General features: G+C 45.9%; 1 protein-coding gene across 3 annotated transcripts in view; it reads right to left on the reverse strand.

The window, feature by feature from the left end:
- The window catches only part of sh3tc2 (SH3 domain and tetratricopeptide repeats 2), a 148,190-nt gene that overhangs the window by 24,764 nt on the left and 103,395 nt on the right, over nt 1–20,031 (reverse strand). For all 3 annotated transcript variants that reach the window (XR_015079310.1, XM_085995348.1, XM_085995347.1), the window contains 7 exons: nt 18,660–18,736; nt 16,053–16,248; nt 14,204–14,337; nt 12,169–12,210; nt 10,019–11,695; nt 5,334–5,514; nt 4,856–5,006 (listed from right to left, as the gene is read on the reverse strand). Coding sequence is in view for 2 of the 3 variants with exons in the window: in XM_085995348.1 (XP_085851474.1) it covers nt 4,856–5,006; nt 5,334–5,514; nt 10,019–11,695; nt 12,169–12,210; nt 14,204–14,337; nt 16,053–16,248; nt 18,660–18,736 (2,458 nt within the window). In the remaining variant the exon portion in view is untranslated. The remainder of the gene's footprint in view (nt 1–4,855; nt 5,007–5,333; nt 5,515–10,018; nt 11,696–12,168; nt 12,211–14,203; nt 14,338–16,052; nt 16,249–18,659; nt 18,737–20,031) is intronic.

Here is a 20,031-nt window from a genome sequence, read left to right on the forward strand (position 1 = left end):
TTTTAGGTCAGAACTGGCCAGAGTCTGCGCCATGCACACTCTGACCAGTTACACAGGCGATGCAACTAAAGAGGCCCGCCAAAGCTAAACATCAAATTATTTTTGTGGGCCCCGGAGAAGCTGCTGACGTTCTCCCAACCCCCACCAACATACTTAGATGGCAGTTGCCCCAGACCGAACTTGAGGCCTCAATCCGGCGAGCTGCATCAGGATGCCTGTTTGGCAACCTGCAACTCATCTGCCAGATTTAAATGAAGCCGGGGCCTCAAAATTGCGGGGGCCTCTTCGCTGGGGAACGGCCGACCAGCGCACTCTGCTGGTCAGTCACCCAGAAGTCAGAACTGAACCCTTTGGCCTAGAAATTCAGTTCGGACGCTATTGCGGCGCTAAAGTCGGGTGCTCGGCAAATTTAGCGGCCGCCGGAAAGTGCAGGCGACCTCGCCGAAATTCAGTAGATTTGGCCAACTTTTTGGCCGAGCGCTGCAATAGGCGTTGGAACCCTGTGTTCAGGCGCTAATCCGGCGATGCGGCCTGATAACGCCGATTCCGGGTGCAGCGCAGCTGCGATCATGTGGTGAGTGTCAGCAGACACCCTGACGCCGGCCAGCTCTTAAAGGGGGAAGGGTCAACTTTGACTGCAGCCACGCCCTGCATGCTGTAGCCCTGCAACTAGGCCTCAGGACTGGTTGTGTCCCAAATCAACGCCTGGAGGTAATGGAGAGGGCCCGTGAAAGAGCCCAGCGGTTCTCTGACCATGCGCTGGGTGTGCTCCTTCATGGGGTACGCAAGAGAAGACGGGTCGTGTGCCCGGCTAGTGGCAGGAAGGCTCCCAGGAGCAAGTTCAGGGAGGCCTGGACCAAAATTGCCCGGAGGGTCTCCTCCAACTCCGATGTTCCCAGGAGTGCGGACCAGTGCCGCAAGAAATACAATGACCTATGTCGGCTGGTCAAGGTGAGTACCCTTTCCAGTGTCCCCCTCATCCTTGCATGTGCACCTCCCATTAGGGCCAAAGGGCCATCAAAGGTCTAATGCCCAGCCCTCCTCCCGCTGCAATGGCACTTGCATGTTAATCAATAGCTCTTTCTGCACTTATCACACTGTCCAAGCTATTCCACCATGGGAGGCCTCACACACAGCAACAGGGCACCACACTGTCCAAGCTATTCCACCATGGGAGGCCTCACACACAGCAACAGGGCACCACACTGTCCAAGCTATTCCACCATGGGAGGACTCACACACAGCAACAGGGCACCGCACTGTCCAAGCTATTCCACCATGGGAGGACTCACACACACCAACGGGGCACCACACTGTACTTAGACGCCCTCCTTTCTCTTGCAGGCCAAGCTGGCGAGGAACGCCAGGAGCCTGCGTGTCACTGGTGGAGGCCCTCGCGATTACCAGGAGCTAACGGTTCTGGAAGAGAGGGTGGCCCGACTCCTGCGTCACCCGGTGACTGGGCCTGTGGCGCTCGGCGACGCAGACCCTATACTGGAACCCACTGGTAAGGACAGGACCGGGTGCACCTCTCTCTTTGCCCTCGCGCATCAGATCTACATCCTTCCCCACTGGCCGAAAAATGCGCATAATGCACCAGTGCGGCCTCCCTCGCTGTCGGCCTGTCCTCACTCTAAAGCTACACTTGTGCCTTCCTGCTTTCAGCTGGTGAGGAGGAGGTGCTCCCTGAAGCCCACACAGCCAGGCCCTCGGAGGAGGAGGACGTCGAGGAGCAGCAGGAAGGCGCCACCTCGGGGGAACCATCCTCCGCTCCAGGAGATGGCAATGAAGGGGAGACGTCTGGCGTGCCGGAGAGCCAGGGGGAGGCGGGGGAGGGGAGCCCCGAACCTGGTCCCAGTGGCATGGACGCACGCGGCAAGGCTCCGGCGGCACGCCAGCCGCCTTCCCAGAGGGGGGAGGCGGTGAAGGGGAGGGCAGAACCTGCTCCCAGTGGCGTGGCCGCACGCGGCAAGGCTCCGGCGGCACGCCAGCCTTCTGCCCAGAGAGGGGAGGCGCCCTCCAGTCCGGACTCGGACGTCGCCCAGGAGGTGCGCCTCCTGGACGAGATGTCGGCGGCGGCACGTCGAATTCATGGAGGTGGTGGCACAGATGCCTCACGCCATCGAAAGCCTCGCACAAAGTGTGGTGGCTTTCGGCCAATCCCAGGCCAGGGGGCTGGAGCAAATCGCAGCAGCGCACGCCAGGGGGGTGGAGCTCCTTGTGGCAGCGCATGAGGGGGGTGCAACAACTCGAGGCAGCGCAGCACGCCAGTCGCCAGCTGAGAGGTGCTGGGCAGACAATGGCACTGCAGATGCGGGCACATGCCGGCGCAGTTGGGGCACTGACTTCTGCCACCCTCGCACTGGCGCGGAGGCGTCGCCAAGCCAGCCGCCGCCCTGCTGCCGCACACCGGTCTGGCGACCAACAGTTTGGCGCGCTTGCTCCCCGGCCAGGCCGCCCGAGTGCACGTGTGTCTGGCGAGCAGCGCGCGCCTGGCATCACCCACCTTGTCCCCATTGGTGCAGGCGAGCCTGCCACTCCCCCAGCCAGGGTGCAAGGAGCTGCTGCAGGCAGTGAAGAGGGCCACCCACAGCTGCAGCAGCCACCAGCCGGCCCCTCCCGGGCCCGCCCTCGTGTAGGCCGACCCCCAAGGGCATCTGGCGAGACGCCTTGTCGCCCTGAAGATCCTTCCCCCAGCCTCGCCACAGCCTCACGGCCCAGCTTGAGGCGCAGCAGCAGGACGGGCCGGGGCAAAAGACGGCTGTTGACGGACTCGCCCTCTCGCCACACCGAATAGAGTGTGGTGAGCGAGGGTTTGGGTGATGCGGGGGCTTCTGTTCTGGGGGGCATTATGTTGGTTGGTTTTATGGGGGTGTTTGTGTTGTGGGGGGGGCTTGTTTTTGTTAGGCCAGTGAGGAAGGCCATTTGGATGTTGATGTTTTGTTAGTCCTCCCCAGGTTTTGGGAGTGACAGAAGTTTGTGACTGTTTTTTGGGGGTCTTCTCTGTTTTGCTCTTCCATGTGGGAAGGGCCCTGAGTTTTTGAAATAAAGATGTTTATTTATTCACCATGTGCAGGTGTCATGTTTCAAGTGGTTGTTGGGTTAACCGGCTGAGGGCTTGCGGAGCGGCTGCCTTCAGCTGCGTTCAGTGGCCCAGGCCATTCCCTGACAGGGGGCCTAGAAGTGTCGAGCAATAAGCCCCCGGCGGACGGCCCTTGGGCCTTGTCGCTCCCTCCTGGCCTGGTGCTCCTCCTCCTCAGGGTCCTCCTGCTCGTCCTCCTGAGGTGGTGGGGCAATGTCAGGTGGCAGTGCCTGAGTCCTGCGGATAGCCAGGTTGTGGAGCATGCAGCACACCACGACGAACTGGGAGACTCTATCCGGCGAATACTGAAGAGACCCGCCCGAACGATCCAGGCAACGGAACCGTTGCTTGAGGACGCCTATCGTTTGCTCTATTAGGTTCCTTGTGGCTTGATGGCTTTCGTTGTATGCCAGCTCCGCTGGGGTCCTGGGCGCGCGGAGCGGGGTCATGAGCCATGTGCACAAAGGGTAGCCCTTGTCCCCGATAAGCCATCCCCTTGGTGGAGGCTGTGCCTGGAACATGTCAGCCACAGTAGTCTGGCGCAGGATAAAGGCATCGTGGCTGCTTCCTGGGAAGCGGGCATTGACAGCTAGGATGCGCTGCCTGTGGTCACACACCAGCTGCACATTTAGGGAATGGTAGCCCTTCCGGTTGCGGTATTGCTCGGCATTGTGGATAGGTGCCCGCATAGCCACATGCGTGCAGTCAATGGCGCCCTGCACCATGGGGAAGGCCGCGATCCTGGCAAATCCGACTGCACGCTGCTCCTGCTTGTGTTGGGTCATGGGGAAGGAGATGAATTGGTGCCTCCTCGCGAAAAGTGCTTCGGTGACCTGTCGGATGCAGCGATGCGCGGCGAACTGGGAGATGTTCGCAATGTCCCCAGCAGCGGCTTGGAAGGAGCCGCTTGCATAAAAGCTGAGAGCCACCGTGACCTTCACTTCCACCGAGAGAGACGTTCTGGACATGAGCTGTGGCTGCAAATCTGCGTGAAGCAGCTGGCAGATCTCTCCAACCACCTCCCTTCTGAAGCGCAGCCTCTTAACACAATACGCCGCAGTCATGGTGAGATATGAGACCTGCTCCCGGTATTGCCTGACTGGGTAAGGCCTACGTTGGCGACGCCTAATGGCCCCTCTGCGTCTAGGCATGCCTGGCCCTCTCTCAAAGCGTCTGCGAGCCCTTCGCACAAAATGTAGCAACTGAGGGTTGGCCCCCCATGCAGCCCCCATTACAAAGTTCCAAACAGCAAAATCACAAGGATGCAAATGTCAAAGCACTGGCTAGAAGCCAAAAATACCTCTCCTATGGTGTCCGAAATCAATAATCTCTGTGCCTTGCTCTCTGTGCAGAAATCCAAAGCAGTAAAGTCATTGCAGCGAAATGGCTGGCTTTTATGGGTGAGTGGATGTGCCCTTTAATTAGCGCTCCCCGAATCCCACAGGGCCTCTGTTGAGTTCCATTTCACAGTTCTTAGCAGCGCCACGCCCACATCGGCCGGGCGCCACTGAATTTCCGGTTTGGGGCGCACAAACAGCGTTGCACGACGAAATGACGTCATAAGATGCGCGCGCAGCTGAGCGGGTGCTAACACTTTGCGCCGGCGCTAAATCCCAGCTGAATTTCGGCGTAGGCGCAGATCCGGCGGTGCCCGGGCGCTAAGTGGCTAGCGCCGGAAATCTGGCGCTAACGGCTGGCGCAAACAACTGAATTTCTAGGCCTTTGTCTTTGAGTGGTAACATTTTGTACTTTGTAAAGAAATAGTAGAAGTACCTGAAAGTACAGCTCAACAAGTTCATCTTTTTTCATCATATAATAGATTTTTCCAGCCAGCAGCCAGGCCTCTGCTTCCTTGTTGTGCATTCCTAGATCAATAAAATTCCTCAGGCTCTGTTTGGTATAGTCTAATGCCGATCTGTAGGAACTAACATTTGAATTTCTGTTACTTTCAATACTTCAACAATTACTGTGTGATGGATGCATAAGACACAAGAATGATTTAGACATTTCTCTAATCTAAAGCAGGATAATTTATGTTGCTAAAGTTGTGTAAAAGTTTTCATCCCGAATTAACAGAATATATAAATATGAAAGAATGGTACATATGGAATTCTGTAATTTGTAGAAAGAAACATGCAGTAGCTTAATGACGTGGATTACCTAAGGATTGGCAAGGTCCAGTTAAATGAGCTGTTTTAGTCTATTGCTCTATTTCGCATTGAGGTATGTGGCCCCACTTCATTTCACTTACCTCTCTGTGTTGAATGACAGGTAAAGATGGCTTAGAATGTTCAACATTTTCATCTCTTGTTCCTTGTCCTTTAACTTATGAGCAAGCATCAGCCAGCGCTCATAATATATACTACGTTGCTGCTTACCATGTAAAACCTTCTCATAGAAGCTGCAGAGTCGTTCGATGGCCTTGACCTGGCCTAAATAAAACATGCATCCAAGTGAGAACAAAGAATAAAACTTAAAGGGTAACTGTAGGCTTTCCACTTGGGAAACAAATTATTGACTTCAAGTATTCGAAGAAAACTAAAACTAGATTTGGAGCCTAATGTTGAGTCTCAAACAATGTTCTAAACTGTTCATAGAAATGTATAGATACATAGAAGCTACAACATGGAAATAGGTAATTCGGCCCAACCAGTCCATGTCGGTATTCACCCGCCACGTGAGCAAACAGTCCTAATCGCATTTAGCCACTCCATTCCCATAATCGCTTTATCCCATTTTCCTTCATCCACCTATCCAATCTAATCTTGAATGCTAAAGAATGAAAAAAGAACAAAGAAAGAAAGAACTTGCATTTATATAGTGCTTTTCACAACCTCAGGACATGCCAAAGTGCTTCCTAGTTAATGAAGTACTTTTGAAGTGTAGTCACTCTTCTAATGTACGGGATGTTGACATAGTTTCTGCCTCAACTACTAACCCTGTAAGCAAATGTCTCACAATTCTCTGTGAAGAAGTCTCTTTTGCTTTCCGCTTTAAATCTCTTACATTTAATCTTGTACCTATAGCCCCTTGTTATAGACCCCTCAATACTGGAAACAGTCTGCTTCTATCTATCCCATCCTATATTTTATCATTTTAATTACTTCTATCATAGCACCCTGTAATTTGCACTGCTCTAATGAAAATGCCTTAATTTTTCCTCGTAACAGGCAGCATCCTAGTGCAATAACAACAGAAAATGCTGGAAATACTCAGCAGGCCAGGCAGCATCCGTGGAGAGAGAAACAGAGTTAACGTTTCAGGTCTGGGACCCTTCATCAGAACTGGAAAAAGTTGGAGATGTAACAGATATTAAGCAGGTGCAGAAACGGGGGGGCGGGGGGTGGGGTGGGAGGGGAGGAAGGAATTGGAGGAACATACTGTGCTTATGTAAGAGGCAGGAAAGATAAAATTTTGCAAATGGGAGTGGCAAAATCATACAGCATCCTAGTCCATCTATGTTATACCCTCTCTCAAGCCTCAATATCCTCTTAAAGTGCAGAGCCCAATACTGCACAAGTACTCTAACTGAGGTCTTAGTAAAGTTTTATATACATATAACATACGAAATAGGAGGAGTAGGCCATTTGGCCCTTTGAGCCTGCTCCACCATTCAATAAGATCATGGCTGATCTTTTACCTCATCTCCACTTTCCTGCACTATCCCCATATCCCTTGATTCCCTTAATATTCAAAAATCTATTGATCTCTGTCTTGAATATACTCAACAACTGAGCCTCCATAGCCCACTGGGATAGAGAATTCCAAAGATTCACCATCCTCTGAGTGAAGAAATTTCTCCTCATCTCAGTCCTAAATGGCCAACCCCTTATTCTGAGACTGTGACCCCTGGTTCAGGGGAAACATCCTCCCTGCATCTACCCTGTCAAGTCCTGTAAGAATTTTGTATGTTTCAATGAGATCATCTCTTTCTTCTAAACTCCAGAGAATATAGGCCTAGACTACTCAATCTCTCCTCATAGGACAATCCCCCCATCCCAGGAATCAGTCTGGTGAACCTTTGTTGCACTCCCTCAATGGCAAGTATATCCTTCCTTAGGTAAGGTGACCAAAACTGTACAGAATACTCCAGGACTAGACAGACTAGATGCAGGAAGGATGTTCCTGATGGCGGGGGAGTCCAGAACCAGGGGTCACAGTCTAAGGTGGTCTCACCAGGGCCCTATATAATTGCAGCAAGACATCTTTAATCTTATACTCAAATCCTCTTATAATAAAGCTTCATTACCTCTTGGCTTTTATATTCTATACCTTGTGGTAAAACCTAGAATTCATTAGCTTTTGCTACAGCCTTATCCACCTGAGGTACTGCCTTTAATGTCCTGTAAACCTATCCCCAAATCCCGCTGCTCTTCCACAGCACTGAGCCTACTTCCATTCAGAGTACAGTTACTTATTTTTTTACTCAAATGTATCCACTCACACTTATTGACATTGAATTCCATCTGCTACTTTTTAACCCATCCCCCATTTTATCAATATCCATTTGCAGCTTTATTTGGTTTCCCAAAGAATGAACTATACCTCCTATGATGGTATAATTTCCAAATGTCTTCCTACGCCTATATAAATATCATTGATATACACAGTGAACAGAAGTGGCCTCGGAACTGAACCCATCCAACCCCTCTGAAAAGCTGACTTCAACTCTCACTCTCTGTATCTCTCCTCTAATTAATTTTTAATCCAGTTTTCTATCCTCTCTCTAATTCCACGCCTCTTAATCTTCTCTAGTAATCTTCCATGTGGTACCTTGTCAAAGGCTTTCTTAAAAATCTATGAATGCTACATCCACTGCATTTCCCCAACTATCATGTTTGTTACTTCTTCAAAGAATTCTTTAAGTTTTATTATGCACAATCACCACTTTGAAATCCATGCTGGCTGCTTCTAACTATTTTCTCTTTATTATCTAGATATATAGAAACATAGAAGATAGGAGCTGGAGTGGGCCATTCAGCCCCTCGAGCCTGTTCTGCCATTTAATGAGATCATGGCTGATCATCCAAATTCAGTACCCTGTCCCCATATCACTTGATCCCCTTAGCCTTAAGAAATATATCTAACTCCTTCTTGAATATATTTAATGAATTGGCCTCAACTGCCTTGTGTGGTAGAGAATTCCACAGGTTCACCACTCTCTGGGTGAAGAAATTCCTGCTCATCTCAGTCCTAAATGGCTTACCCCTTATCCTTAGACTGTGGCCCCTGGTTCTGGACTCCCCCGCCATCAGGAACATCCTTCCTGCATCTAGTCTGTCTAGTCCTGTAGAATTTTATAAGTTTCAATGAGATCCCCTCTCATTCTTCTAAACTCTAGCGAATATAAGCCTAATCGACCCAATCTCTCCTCATACATCATTCCTGCCATCCCAGGTATTAGTCTGGTGAATCTTCACTGCACTCTCTCCATGGCAAGAACATCCTTCCTCAGAAATGGTGACCAAAACTGCACACAATACTCAAGGTGTGGTCTCACCAAGGCCCTGTACAACTGCAGCAAGACATCCTTGCTGCTGTACTCGAATCCTCTCGCTATGAAGGCCAACATACCATTTGCCTTCTTAACCGCCTGCTGCACCTGCATGCTTACCTTCAGTGACTGGTGCACAAGGACACCCAGGTCTCGTTGCACTTCCCCTTTTCCCAATCTATTGCCATTCAGAAAATAATCTGTCTTCCTGTTTTTGCCACCGAAGTGGATAACCTCGCATTTATCCACATTATACTGCATTTGCCATGCATCTGCCCAATCACCCAATGTTAATTTTATCTTTAATTAAAGAGTCTAAAAATTTTCCCTACCACAGACTTTAAACTAACTGGCCTATAGTTACCTGGATTATCTTTGTTGTCATTTTAAAAAAAATGGATGCAACCTTGGCCACTTTCTGGTTCTCTGGCACTAAGTTGCCATTTAAAAAAAATGGATGCAACCTTGGCCACTTTCCAGTTCTCTGGCACATATCCACACTTAATAGTGCCCTGAAATCTAGACCTTAGCTATTTCTTCCCTAATTTCTGTCAGGATCTTAGGATATATCCTGTTGGGTCCTGGTGCTTTCTCATCCTTTCGATTAAAGAGCTTTAAATTTTATCCAACATAATATCGCTCATCTCTCTCTCTCAACCACTTCAGGATTCATCTCCTCTCCAATACCCTTCTCTTTAGTAAAGAACAATGTGTAATACTTATTAAAAACTCTGCCATTTTTTGATTATCATCTCCAAATTGACAATCCTCTCCCCTCAATGGTCCACCTCACTTAACAATTCTCTTTTTACTGATGTACTAGAAAATACTTTCCTAATTCTTTAGATGGCCTACTCCTGTTCCCATGTTCCATCTTTGCTTGCCTTATCCTGCTCTTAATCTTTTTTCTTGTTTTCTCAGTCTCCTTTATTTTTCCATTATTATACTTATTGTCCTTATTGGCCCACTGCTTCAATTTTATTTTTTTCTAACCTCTATTTATCCATGGTATCCTGAAACTACCATTCTTTCCTTCTTTTTTAATGTAATTCCTACATTACAACAGTGACTTCATGTCAAAATACTTAATTGGCTGTAAAGCCCTTTGGGTCATCCTGAGCTCGTGAACAGCGCTATATAAATACAAGTTATTTCTTTCTTCTTTTACTTATTCTGTGCCTTTGCAATCTCTTTATTAAAACATCCCAATGTTGCTCTACAGTCCTCTGTGCCAATTCCTCCTTTTAGCTTACCTTAGCTAGCTCACTCCTCATCTTTCTAACATCTGCCATAGTCCAATCTGGTGTTTTAGATTTTGTTTAACCACTTGCTGGTTTAAGTATCACCTGAAGCATGTAAAGGTTACAAGCCTCATTGCTAATTCCTGGGCACCTATTATTCTTGTGTGTAACACATTTGACTCAGTATGATATAATACTTACAACGAATACTATTGGTGTTCATGGCAGTAAGAAGGGCTAGCTCGTAGTTCAGTCTCCCATCTTCTATCATGCCTCTTTCTATGTAGTATTGTCCCAAACAGAGGAGGACTTGCACACAACCCACTTCCGAGCTGCAGTCTTGCATTTCTAAATACAGATTCAAAGATTTCCTGAGGTAGCGTTCCGGCAGTGTGAGAACTTTACAACACAGAGTCAGAGACCCAAAGTTAGCATGAGCAATAGCTTGGTTATGTTTTACACTAGTCTCTTCTGCAGTCATTATTGCACAAAGGCAGTTTTCCAGAGCTTCCTTCAGTCTGGGTTTCTTTCTTAGAGATATTGCCAGCATGTTATGAATGACTCCCCGCTGTATAGGACTGTGTGTCTTAAGTGATGATTCTAGAAGGGAATTCAATATTACTGATGCCACAACAGGCTGATTATTTAAAATGTACAACCAAGCAAGAAAAAGAGAGGCTCTGAAAGCTCCCTCATCGCTGATGTATTTTGCTATTTCTGCAGACTTTGTCATGTAATCAATTGCCCTTTCATATGACTCATATTGCTGGTATAAATTGCCCAAAGCAAAGTACAAGTCCCTCTGGATCTTTATGTTGCCTGTGCTGGATAAGAGATCTGAAGCCTCTTGAAGGTAAAGTGCAGCTTGTGTAGGAACTTCACCATTATAAATTCCTTGAGTGCCAAACTTTGAGATTGTTTCAATGACAAAATCAGCCTTCTGCAAAGAACCAAACAGTGTGCTGCTTGAGCCAGGTTGAGTAAATCTCAACGCTGCCAGTGCAAGCTGTGGTAAGCATTTTTTGTTGTATATAGAGCTTAAAATCAAATGCACATCCACTGGGACTATTTTGCTTTGTGAACTGAAATTGTTTGAAAGAAACTGCAAATGCTCAGCAAATGGCAAAGTCTCTTCAGACGTTCCAATTTCTAGAAAAAGTTTTGATATCAGAAAACAGACACGTGCCTCCAGGTGAGAATCATCAGCGATCATCGCTTTTTTAAGTATAATGTTAAGTATCTCTAACTCATTCTCTGAACTGAAGACATGGCATGGGATGCACAGGAGAAGAGTTGCGGCCTTTTCTACAAGGGTATGAGATTTCTCTTTCATTTTTAGCTTCAAATACACAGAAGCCAGGTTCACATATAAAGCAGTCAACAGATACAAGTCGGAAAATGTCCCTTGCACCAGAGTCATTGCTTCTTCAAAGTAAATTCTGGCTTGCGAGAACCTAAGCCTTTTAGCACAAAGTCTTCCTAAAAGGAAACAGATTCTGCAATAAGCCCAATGTTTGTTGTATCTTTTGGCCATCTCCCTTGCCATTTCCAAGTACTGTAACACTTCTTTTTCTTCGGTTACCCCATATAAGGTAGAGCCTATGAAGGAAAAGGACAAATCATAGAAATGTTTGAAGTGTGCTACATATTCCTCTCGGTTTAGGAATAATAGTATGGGGTCGAAGACTTCGGGATCATCCAGCTCTCCAAGATTAAGGTCTACATAGAACTTCGGGTCATCAGGTTGATCTGGTTCTGGGACTAATTCCTCAAATTCCTTAGATTTAGAAGAGCTAATCTCAGGAACGTTCTCGCCATGAGCTAGTCCAGCCGGGCCAGAAGGGGTGTGTTTTTCAAAAGTTGAAGGAAGAAATTCTCCTGTGGAGATAAGTGAAGAATAGCAAGAGATAAATGTCTCAGAAATGTTCACAAATTAGTCAAAACTGTTGGTGATATTATTGAACACATGCTGAAAACATTCATAATTAAAATAAATGGTTTAACAGCTGCATTAAAATAGTCGACAGAAGAATGTCATACAAATATGTTGTTCATCCACTAATATTACCAATAGTAATTTTTCGGTTAGAGCGTTTAAATCAAGTTAGTCAAATTTTAAACATCATTAGAATGTGCTGATTAGTTGAAGAAATAATGCGAACCAAAAGATTATCAACAGACCATTACCAATTACTTTGAAGTGAACCCATTAAAACTTCAATTACTTTGCTGTTATAAGCAAAGTTCTCATTAATTCAAATAAGCAACAACATATTTCATGAATATTTTAGTGCAAGTCTGCTTTTTAATGAGATGAGTACTTTGAAATGAGTGATAATATTCTTACTCACCTAGTTCACTTTCTGGCATTACCTCTGGCCAGGTGCATTTATCTACATTAGAAACAACAGATATGCACACTCTTAGAAACAGAGAACACTGGCTTATCTTTTTATAGATAACATTTCCACAACTCCATCGCTGCTGAAAGCTAAGCCACACAAAGTAGATCAAATGTGTTGATTGATTTAGTGCATGGCCTTCATCAAAAGCATAAGTCAGAAAAAGCTCATAGAGCAATATACAGCAAATTGATTTGGTCAGACTGTAGTCATTTAGTTGGTAATTAGATTATGTGGATTATAAACTGATAAAATTAACTGTGAGCAACTTTCAAATTTTTATTTCATATGCCATTTGCCATTTTGGTTGTAGTGTGTTGGTTTTCTTCTGGTGAGAGATTTCAAATGGGCTGGGTCTTTGTAATATTGTGATTTCATCATATTGTAAAATTCTAACCTGGAAAAACCAGTCACTCAATAATCCATTACTCATAAATTATTAAAGGAAGTGCAACTTGTTACATCATCTCCAATTAAAAACATCGACAAGGGAACGCAAAATGCATCAATATCAATGTAATTACATCCAGTATATTCGATGCTTGGTAGTGTGTTACAAGGCATCATCACTGGATGGCATGAGGGATGCAAAAACCTCAAGAGTTTCATTAACGTTATCAAAATCTTGCAGTTCTTTTTAAAGGTTTAAATTATTCTCAACCATTCTTTTTATGTAATGTACAACTATTTAACAAAATGCTGAGCTACTGTTCTCTTCCTTTATGTGTAGGGTCCACCATTTTGATGTCCCCGTCATGTGATTAAAAAATAATTCTTGTAGTAAGCATTGTGGTGAAACTCTAGGGAAAGCAGCACCATGCGGCAAGATGTTGATTACTTTTACATATTTTCACCAATCATAAGTTATTCATTTCCTGGCATAAAAGCATAAACAATAACAGTCATTACTTATATGCAATGTTTGAACAGACATCAAAACAATAGGGTTAAATCCAGCTGGCAATCTTTAAAAACATTGTGACAAGTTTCTATTGTAGCAATCATGTGGTAACTTTTGTGCGTTCTGAGCTATGCTACCAGTATGGGATACAGAGTGGAGGTCGGGTATCTTATTAAAAACTGGAGCTGAATCTGGAGGCAATGTCAGAGGCCTCAAAACAGGACATCTGATCTCTTTCCGAGTTGAGAAGCTGCATGGTGTTTAGAGAACTAAACAGAGAGTAGAACACAATGGAGCCGAAATTCCAATTGGGCTGCCATGCCAGATGTGTGGTGTAGCAGGCCCTAAGTCCGCTGATGTAAGAAGATGCAGGCCCTGTCCTAAATCATGGGGAAGGGATCATATACATGCTAGGGGCAACTCCAAATGTAAACAACAAACGTTACACCACTGGTAGCTTATTACCCCATTAATAATAGGAAATCAAGCTTTTTTAAGAAGTGTGCCTGCTCCCCTTTATAACTGTGTGGACATTAGAGCTTTGAAACAAGGAGGCTGATTTTCAGAGCATGCACTGCTGATGGGGAACCTCGTTCATCAGCCGTGCATATCGGGAAACACAGATAATACACCTGTGATTACTCGATGTGCTTGGCCAGCAGGAAAGACTCACCGCTGTATATTTAGAAAATCGGCCTTAAAGTGTTAACTAATAGATTTTGGTTACTCCAGAGTGCTGTACCACCGAATAGCAGGTCACTTCCACCAGTCCTCCACACAGCAGGTTCCAAGCTATCTGGCGGAGAGACTCATTGGAGATGGTTCGGTTGTCTACACAGAAACTTGTCCCTCAAGTATCGGATTGGGCTTGGCTGTTACGCCCTCCCAGTCATATAGCCTGCTAACACTCACTGTCTCAGCTCACACATGAATAATAGCCAACAGGCATCTACAGGATAGCCAGCACCTGTGGAACCATATCCCAGTGTCAATCAGCACTTTCAGGAGAGGAGAGGAAAAGGCTGGAGGGATAAAAAATGGAAAGTTCATCGCATTAAAAAAATAATGTTAGGGAAAACACACCTAAACGATAAACAGTGCTGATGTCAGTTTGGGAGAGCTTGTTCAGGAGATTGATGCAATGTTGTTCATCAGGTTTTTTGAACGTGAGCAAAGATGATTTTTCTTCATCACTTAAGAACAGAAGATGGGTTTCCCTGTAAATTAAAAGTTAAATTTTAACTGCATTGGCAGTTCATCGACATCTAACATCAATTTAGCAATGTCTCAATTTCAACAAAGCAATAAGCATCAAACTGCCCAACAAATTAAAAAAAGATAAAAACTGGCATTTATACACTGAGTAAATGTTATCTTTGGGTGGAAAACACAGCTTAACTCCTCAAATGTGCTCCTGGTGTATGAACCTTTGTACTTGGATTGCTAAAATGGAAATCTACCTCACCTTATCACATCATTCAGAAATGCCCTAAAGTGCTTCACATACCATTACTTTGGAATGCAAAGAAATATTTTAATTGCCTCCCTGGAAACGGGGTAATACTGAAATTAAAATTGAGGTGGTTGACTTACCGCCCCATTCCTGCTGCGCTACCATTTTAACCAGGGCTTTCCACTGGGTGGTCCAAGCACCTGCCTAAATCTGCCTTATTAATATAGGCAAATTGAGGTCCTATAATGTACGTAGGACCCCGACACCATATTAATAGCCTACTGGCTTGTTCTGTGGCTGGCAGATATCTGTCATACACAGAGTGTTGTCAGACATGCAGCTTTATTCTGCACATTCTACTTAGGACAAGGGAGAGTCCATTCAGTTCACAAAGCCCAATCCTGCCACAGGCCAGGCACAATTTGGTCTAATGTGAATTCCCCAAAAACCATTTAATCTCCTGAAGAAAAGTTTGGGAAAGTTTCTCAATGTACCAGCCTCTCCCAAACATAAATCAAGCAAAACTCCAGATTATTTAACCTCACATCCTAGACTTTTCATCTTTAGCTGGTTGCATTCCTTGACACCTTTCCAAGGCCTCAGCAACTCAAGACCAAAAATGTTTTACACGAAATTTGATTAACTCTATCTGCACTTTTTTGCATATCCCTCTGCTCTTTCTCTCAGGTGCTAATTAACATCTCATGAATTCTTTAGTTTGGAGTCTGCTCCACATATTGGAAAAGGTAACCAATTTTAAACATAGCGTAACATGAATAATTAACATTGTTTGTCACAGTTTTAAGAATTTGCCTGTAAGCATTTAGGTTGAGAAATTACTTTAAAATGCTTCCTTAAAAAGCACTTCTGTTTTGATTGCCAATACCCACTTCAGCAGACAGATGCAGCCGAGTTCAGTGAAACAGACTGTTGGTGTACTAACAAGCTGCTACACAGAGAGGGCAGCACAAGCATTGATGGTCTGAGCTTGTACCATCCGAGGGAACTGCCAAGCAGAGATGAGGTGCTTCCTCAGAGGGAGGAATGGAAGATAAGGGGGCTGTCAATGAACCAATCACACAGTGGCAATGGGGAGAATCCGAGAACCAAGTCACCTGCCTGATGTCTCAAATAAGGAGTTGAATGTTATGCAGGATAGAAAACAAAAGGGGGAAATAACACTGAAAACTGAGAAAAAATATAAACGAAAATTTAAAAACTCACATGTACAGAAGGACCAATTTTAAAGATGCAGGAGCCTGGGAGCAGCTTCTCCCACATGCCAGGCCACGTATATTGGAAAATGACGAGCATGCTGCTCGTGATCTCCTGATCTGTGCATTCAGTAGGCATAGCTCCCCACCAGTAGTATGTATTCATAACATCAGCCCTATAAACATAATTCTACTACTGGAACAATGAATCTTAATTGAATAATTGACATTTTTATGCTGTTTAAATCAGAAGCTCTTTACTCACAGTGCTTTGAATTGGTCAGGCTCCACATGCCTTATTTGGACAAACCCAGTTGCTCCAGTAGATAAAGACTTTCCCAAAAACCACTGCAGGTTAGAAAGAAGGAAGCCAATTATCTGAATATTTTCTCCTTCATTGAAACGCAATTCATCCACCTCACCCTCTTTGTAATCCATAGTTGCAACACAGGTACCTGCACCTAAAAGGCAGAGGTTACTTGTAAGTGACAAAGTGTATGAAGTATGGTGGAAACTCTCCTGGTCATCTCACTTTAAATGTCATCCGGCTTAAAGAAGTGTCATCTCCATGAACATGCTCCTTCATTATTACAGAAACACATAATGTAAGCCATGCTAAAATGTATAATTGTGTCACTTGCAAGTCTGCAAGTTCCTCTCTCTTCCCAAACAAAGAAGTTTACCACATGCTTCCTTGTGAAGACAATGGCCTAGAAATTCAGTGGGCTTTGCGCCCAGTTACCGCCCAAAGAGGGCTTCTGCGCCAGTCTGCAAACTTCGGGCGAACTTCATTGACGCGCTAATTGCGGCGGTAGCCGTTAGCGCTGCGCCGCCACCGATGACGTCATCGGTGTGCGCAGCGCCCCGGTACCGCCCCGACACCGGCCCGACCCCCATCTTCAGTAGCGGCCGCCTCTTCCGTGGCGGCCGCTAATAACACTCGGAGACCGGGTCCGTACAGCAGCCTTAGTGGGGCGCTTTAAGGTGGAGGTGCGGCCGGCCGCTTTTTCGGCGGCCGCCTGCCCGCACCTCCTTCCCCGGCATCCTCCACCGCACCCCCCCCCCGCGGCATTGCCGGCTGGTTTCCGGGAGCCCGGCACTTCTCCGTTGTGCCGGGCTCTTTTGCCGGCACTCGCGATCGGGGCTCTGGCTGCTGCAGGCACCTCCCCCTTAAGAGAGGGAGGAAGGCCTGCAGTACCGCAGCCTGCCGCTCCGCTGCGGGTGGCGCTGCGGCCACTAGCGCGCCGATATTCAGTTTCAGCGCCCCAAGTGGGGGCGGCCACACCCTTGAACAGCGGCCGTCCTCGACTTTGGGCCCAGCGGTAAATTCTGGCCGCCAGCGAGCTGGCGGGGCTATAGCTAATTTCTAGGCCAATGCTGCTTTAAAGAATCAAATATTCTTTTTAATGTAAAAAAACACACTTGGATTCAGCAGCTAACTTCTAACTAAATACACAAGAGGTAAGGTGCCACAGGATTCTCTCACCCATACACCGCACCTTCGATGGGAGAGTCACGCAAACCCCAGGAAAACCGGGGAATATGAATGAAATAATGACAATGAAAACCATGAAACAATGAACTTCAGTAAGTTATTGACCAACAAACAATCTATGAATATGATTTAGATAAAATCCCTACAACCCTTTTCATTAGGTTCTAATGTCTACTCCACCCCCAATGTTGCCATTATTATATAGAGCTGACAGAGGAGGCAGAAATTAGAAATAAAAGGGGACTATGAGGTACAATATCCTTTTGCATCTGACACCTTGGGGTAATTTTAACCTAACGCGCCCGTCCAGATGGGAGGGGGTTGGTGGGTCTGTGGGCACACAGTGAGGGTCTTATCTGAAATTAGTTTGGATACTCTGAACCCAATAGCCCAAGGGGTCATCTTCAACTGGAAGCATGATCGCTGTGTGGGGCGGTCCAAAGCGGACTCGCACTCGTAAGTTGGAAACAAAGTGAGGCCCAGACAATTTTAACTGCTGGGCCTTGATTACATGGAGCTGGCCAGCCTTCTGCCCGAACCTGATCAAGCGCACGACCTGGCCAGCTGGCGGGAGCGGGATTATGTGTCCTGTGGAAACAGTGTACAACACCAAGGTTGGTTGATTGGGGGTGGGCTTGGCATGAGGTGGGTGACACCTAGGGCAGGGAAGACACAAGGTTTCATGGTGGGGCCTGGAAGAGCACTCGTGCTCCTGCTGGCCCACAAGGAAACTTAGCATCCTGGGGCTTCGATCCAGCTCCCGGCAGATTTGGCCTGGCAGGGAAGGCACCACTCTTCCCCCACTGAGGCCTCAGGTTACTACTGCAGTCGGATCTCGATGATTTTAACATATTTACAGGACCCCGCCAGCTTCAAGTTGGTGTCCTTTCCGCCTGCAATTTAAAATTGTAGTCAGTCAAATTAGGGCGGGAATTCAGTGGGTAAGTCCTCTGCTCCATTATATCTGCCCCCATGCCCGGTGTCTGCCGGGCCAGGAGTGGGACTTGGAGGGTGATTTAAAATTTACCCCCACAAGTCAAATTTGGCTGAAAATTAGCAGTCTCACTCTGAGAGGCCATAATGATGGGTAAAAGTGGATAATTTGGGGCTAAGGCACATTGTTGGAGGTTTATTCTGCAGCTGGCTGTTCTATACTTAACCAATAAGCATTTTATGCTGACATGGAGTGCACAAAATATAAAAAAAACATGTTCCACTCCCAAGTACCAACATCATAAATTCGATGAGCACAAAATTAATCCTCCCTCCAACCCCTCCTACACACGCACCCCCCCCCCCACCCCACCCACTGCCCCATTGATAAAATCAGGGAACTGAGAACCTACTGCAACAATAATATAGAATTATTTTACTTACCAACTGAATGGGGGAAGTGGTGCTGTTTAGCTTCCTTATATCCACTGAAGTTTCCTGCTCTGCTCTTAAGGAACCACCTGTGAACGAATCCCACTGTACTGTAACTATTCAGCAACTCATGAGTAACAAAATATTAGTTATATAAATAGGAGTAAGATTATCATAACAGATGGTTAAAAAAAAGGTTTAGCCTTTTCAAAACATGACTTTGAATACTATAATTGTATTTTATTTCACCTTAATTTAGAGGCCGATTTCACAATATTGCCAAAATATATATTTTAAAATTATACAAACACTTTTAACAAAACTGCATCCATCATATATTGCAAGGGAGAATATAGATTCTTCTGTGATGCAAAGAAAGATATACGTAATAATTTAGATAATTTCAATTTGAATACTGCAGTTACATTTTGGCGCAAAATGTAACTGCAGTATTGTGGGGGTTGATTTCCATGGGGGTTTCCCACTCAGCCAACATAATCTGAAGTTAGGGTGGACAAGCAGGAGGGCCCCGTGGAAATTCACTCCCTATGTTAGAAAAAACAGAAAGGCAGAGTATTTCCTAAATGGTGAAAGGTTGGGGAATGCAGATGCTCAAGGGGACCTGGGTGTCCTTGTACATGAGTCACTGAAAGTGAATGTGCAGGTGCAGCAAGCCATTAGGAAGGCAAATGGTATGCTGGCCTTCATTACAAGAGGATTTGAGTACAGGAGTAAAGAAGTCTTACTCCAATTATATAGGACCTGGAGTACTGTGTACAATTTTGGCCTCCTTACCTAAGGAAGGATATACTTGCCATATAGGGAGTGCAATGAAGGTTTATAAGATTGATTACGGGATGGCGGGACTGTCGTATGAGAAGAAATTGAGTAACCTAGGCCTGTATTCTCTTGAATTCAGAAGAGTGAGAGGGGATCTCATTGAAGCATACAAAATTATTACAGGGCTTGATAGGGTGGATGCTGGGAGAATGGTTCCCTTGGCTGGGGAGTTTAGAACCAGGGACCACAGCCTCAGGATAAAGGGTAGGCCATTCAGGACTGAGATGAGAAGGAATTTCTTCACACAGAGGGTGGTGAATCTTTGGAATTATCTACCCCAGAGGGCTGTGAAGGCTCAGTCATTGGGTATATTCAGAACAGAAGTTGATAGATATCTGACTAGTAAAGGCATCAAGGGATATGGCGATAGGGCCAGTGAATGGAGTTGAGGCAGAAGATCAGCCATGATCTCACTGAATGGTGGAGCAGGCTCGAAGGGCCGAATGGCCTACTCCTGCTCCTATTTCTTATGTTCTTATGTTCTTATTCATTCTCAGCATATTGCAATTCAGCCAATGTTCTTTGTGTCTGCCTCTTTCTCTAA

Source organism: Somniosus microcephalus, chromosome 8 (assembly GCF_052327205.1).
Source record: "Somniosus microcephalus isolate GS21.2 chromosome 8, FLI_Smic_1.0, whole genome shotgun sequence".
Classification (NCBI taxonomy): Eukaryota; Metazoa; Chordata; class Chondrichthyes; order Squaliformes; family Somniosidae; genus Somniosus; species Somniosus microcephalus.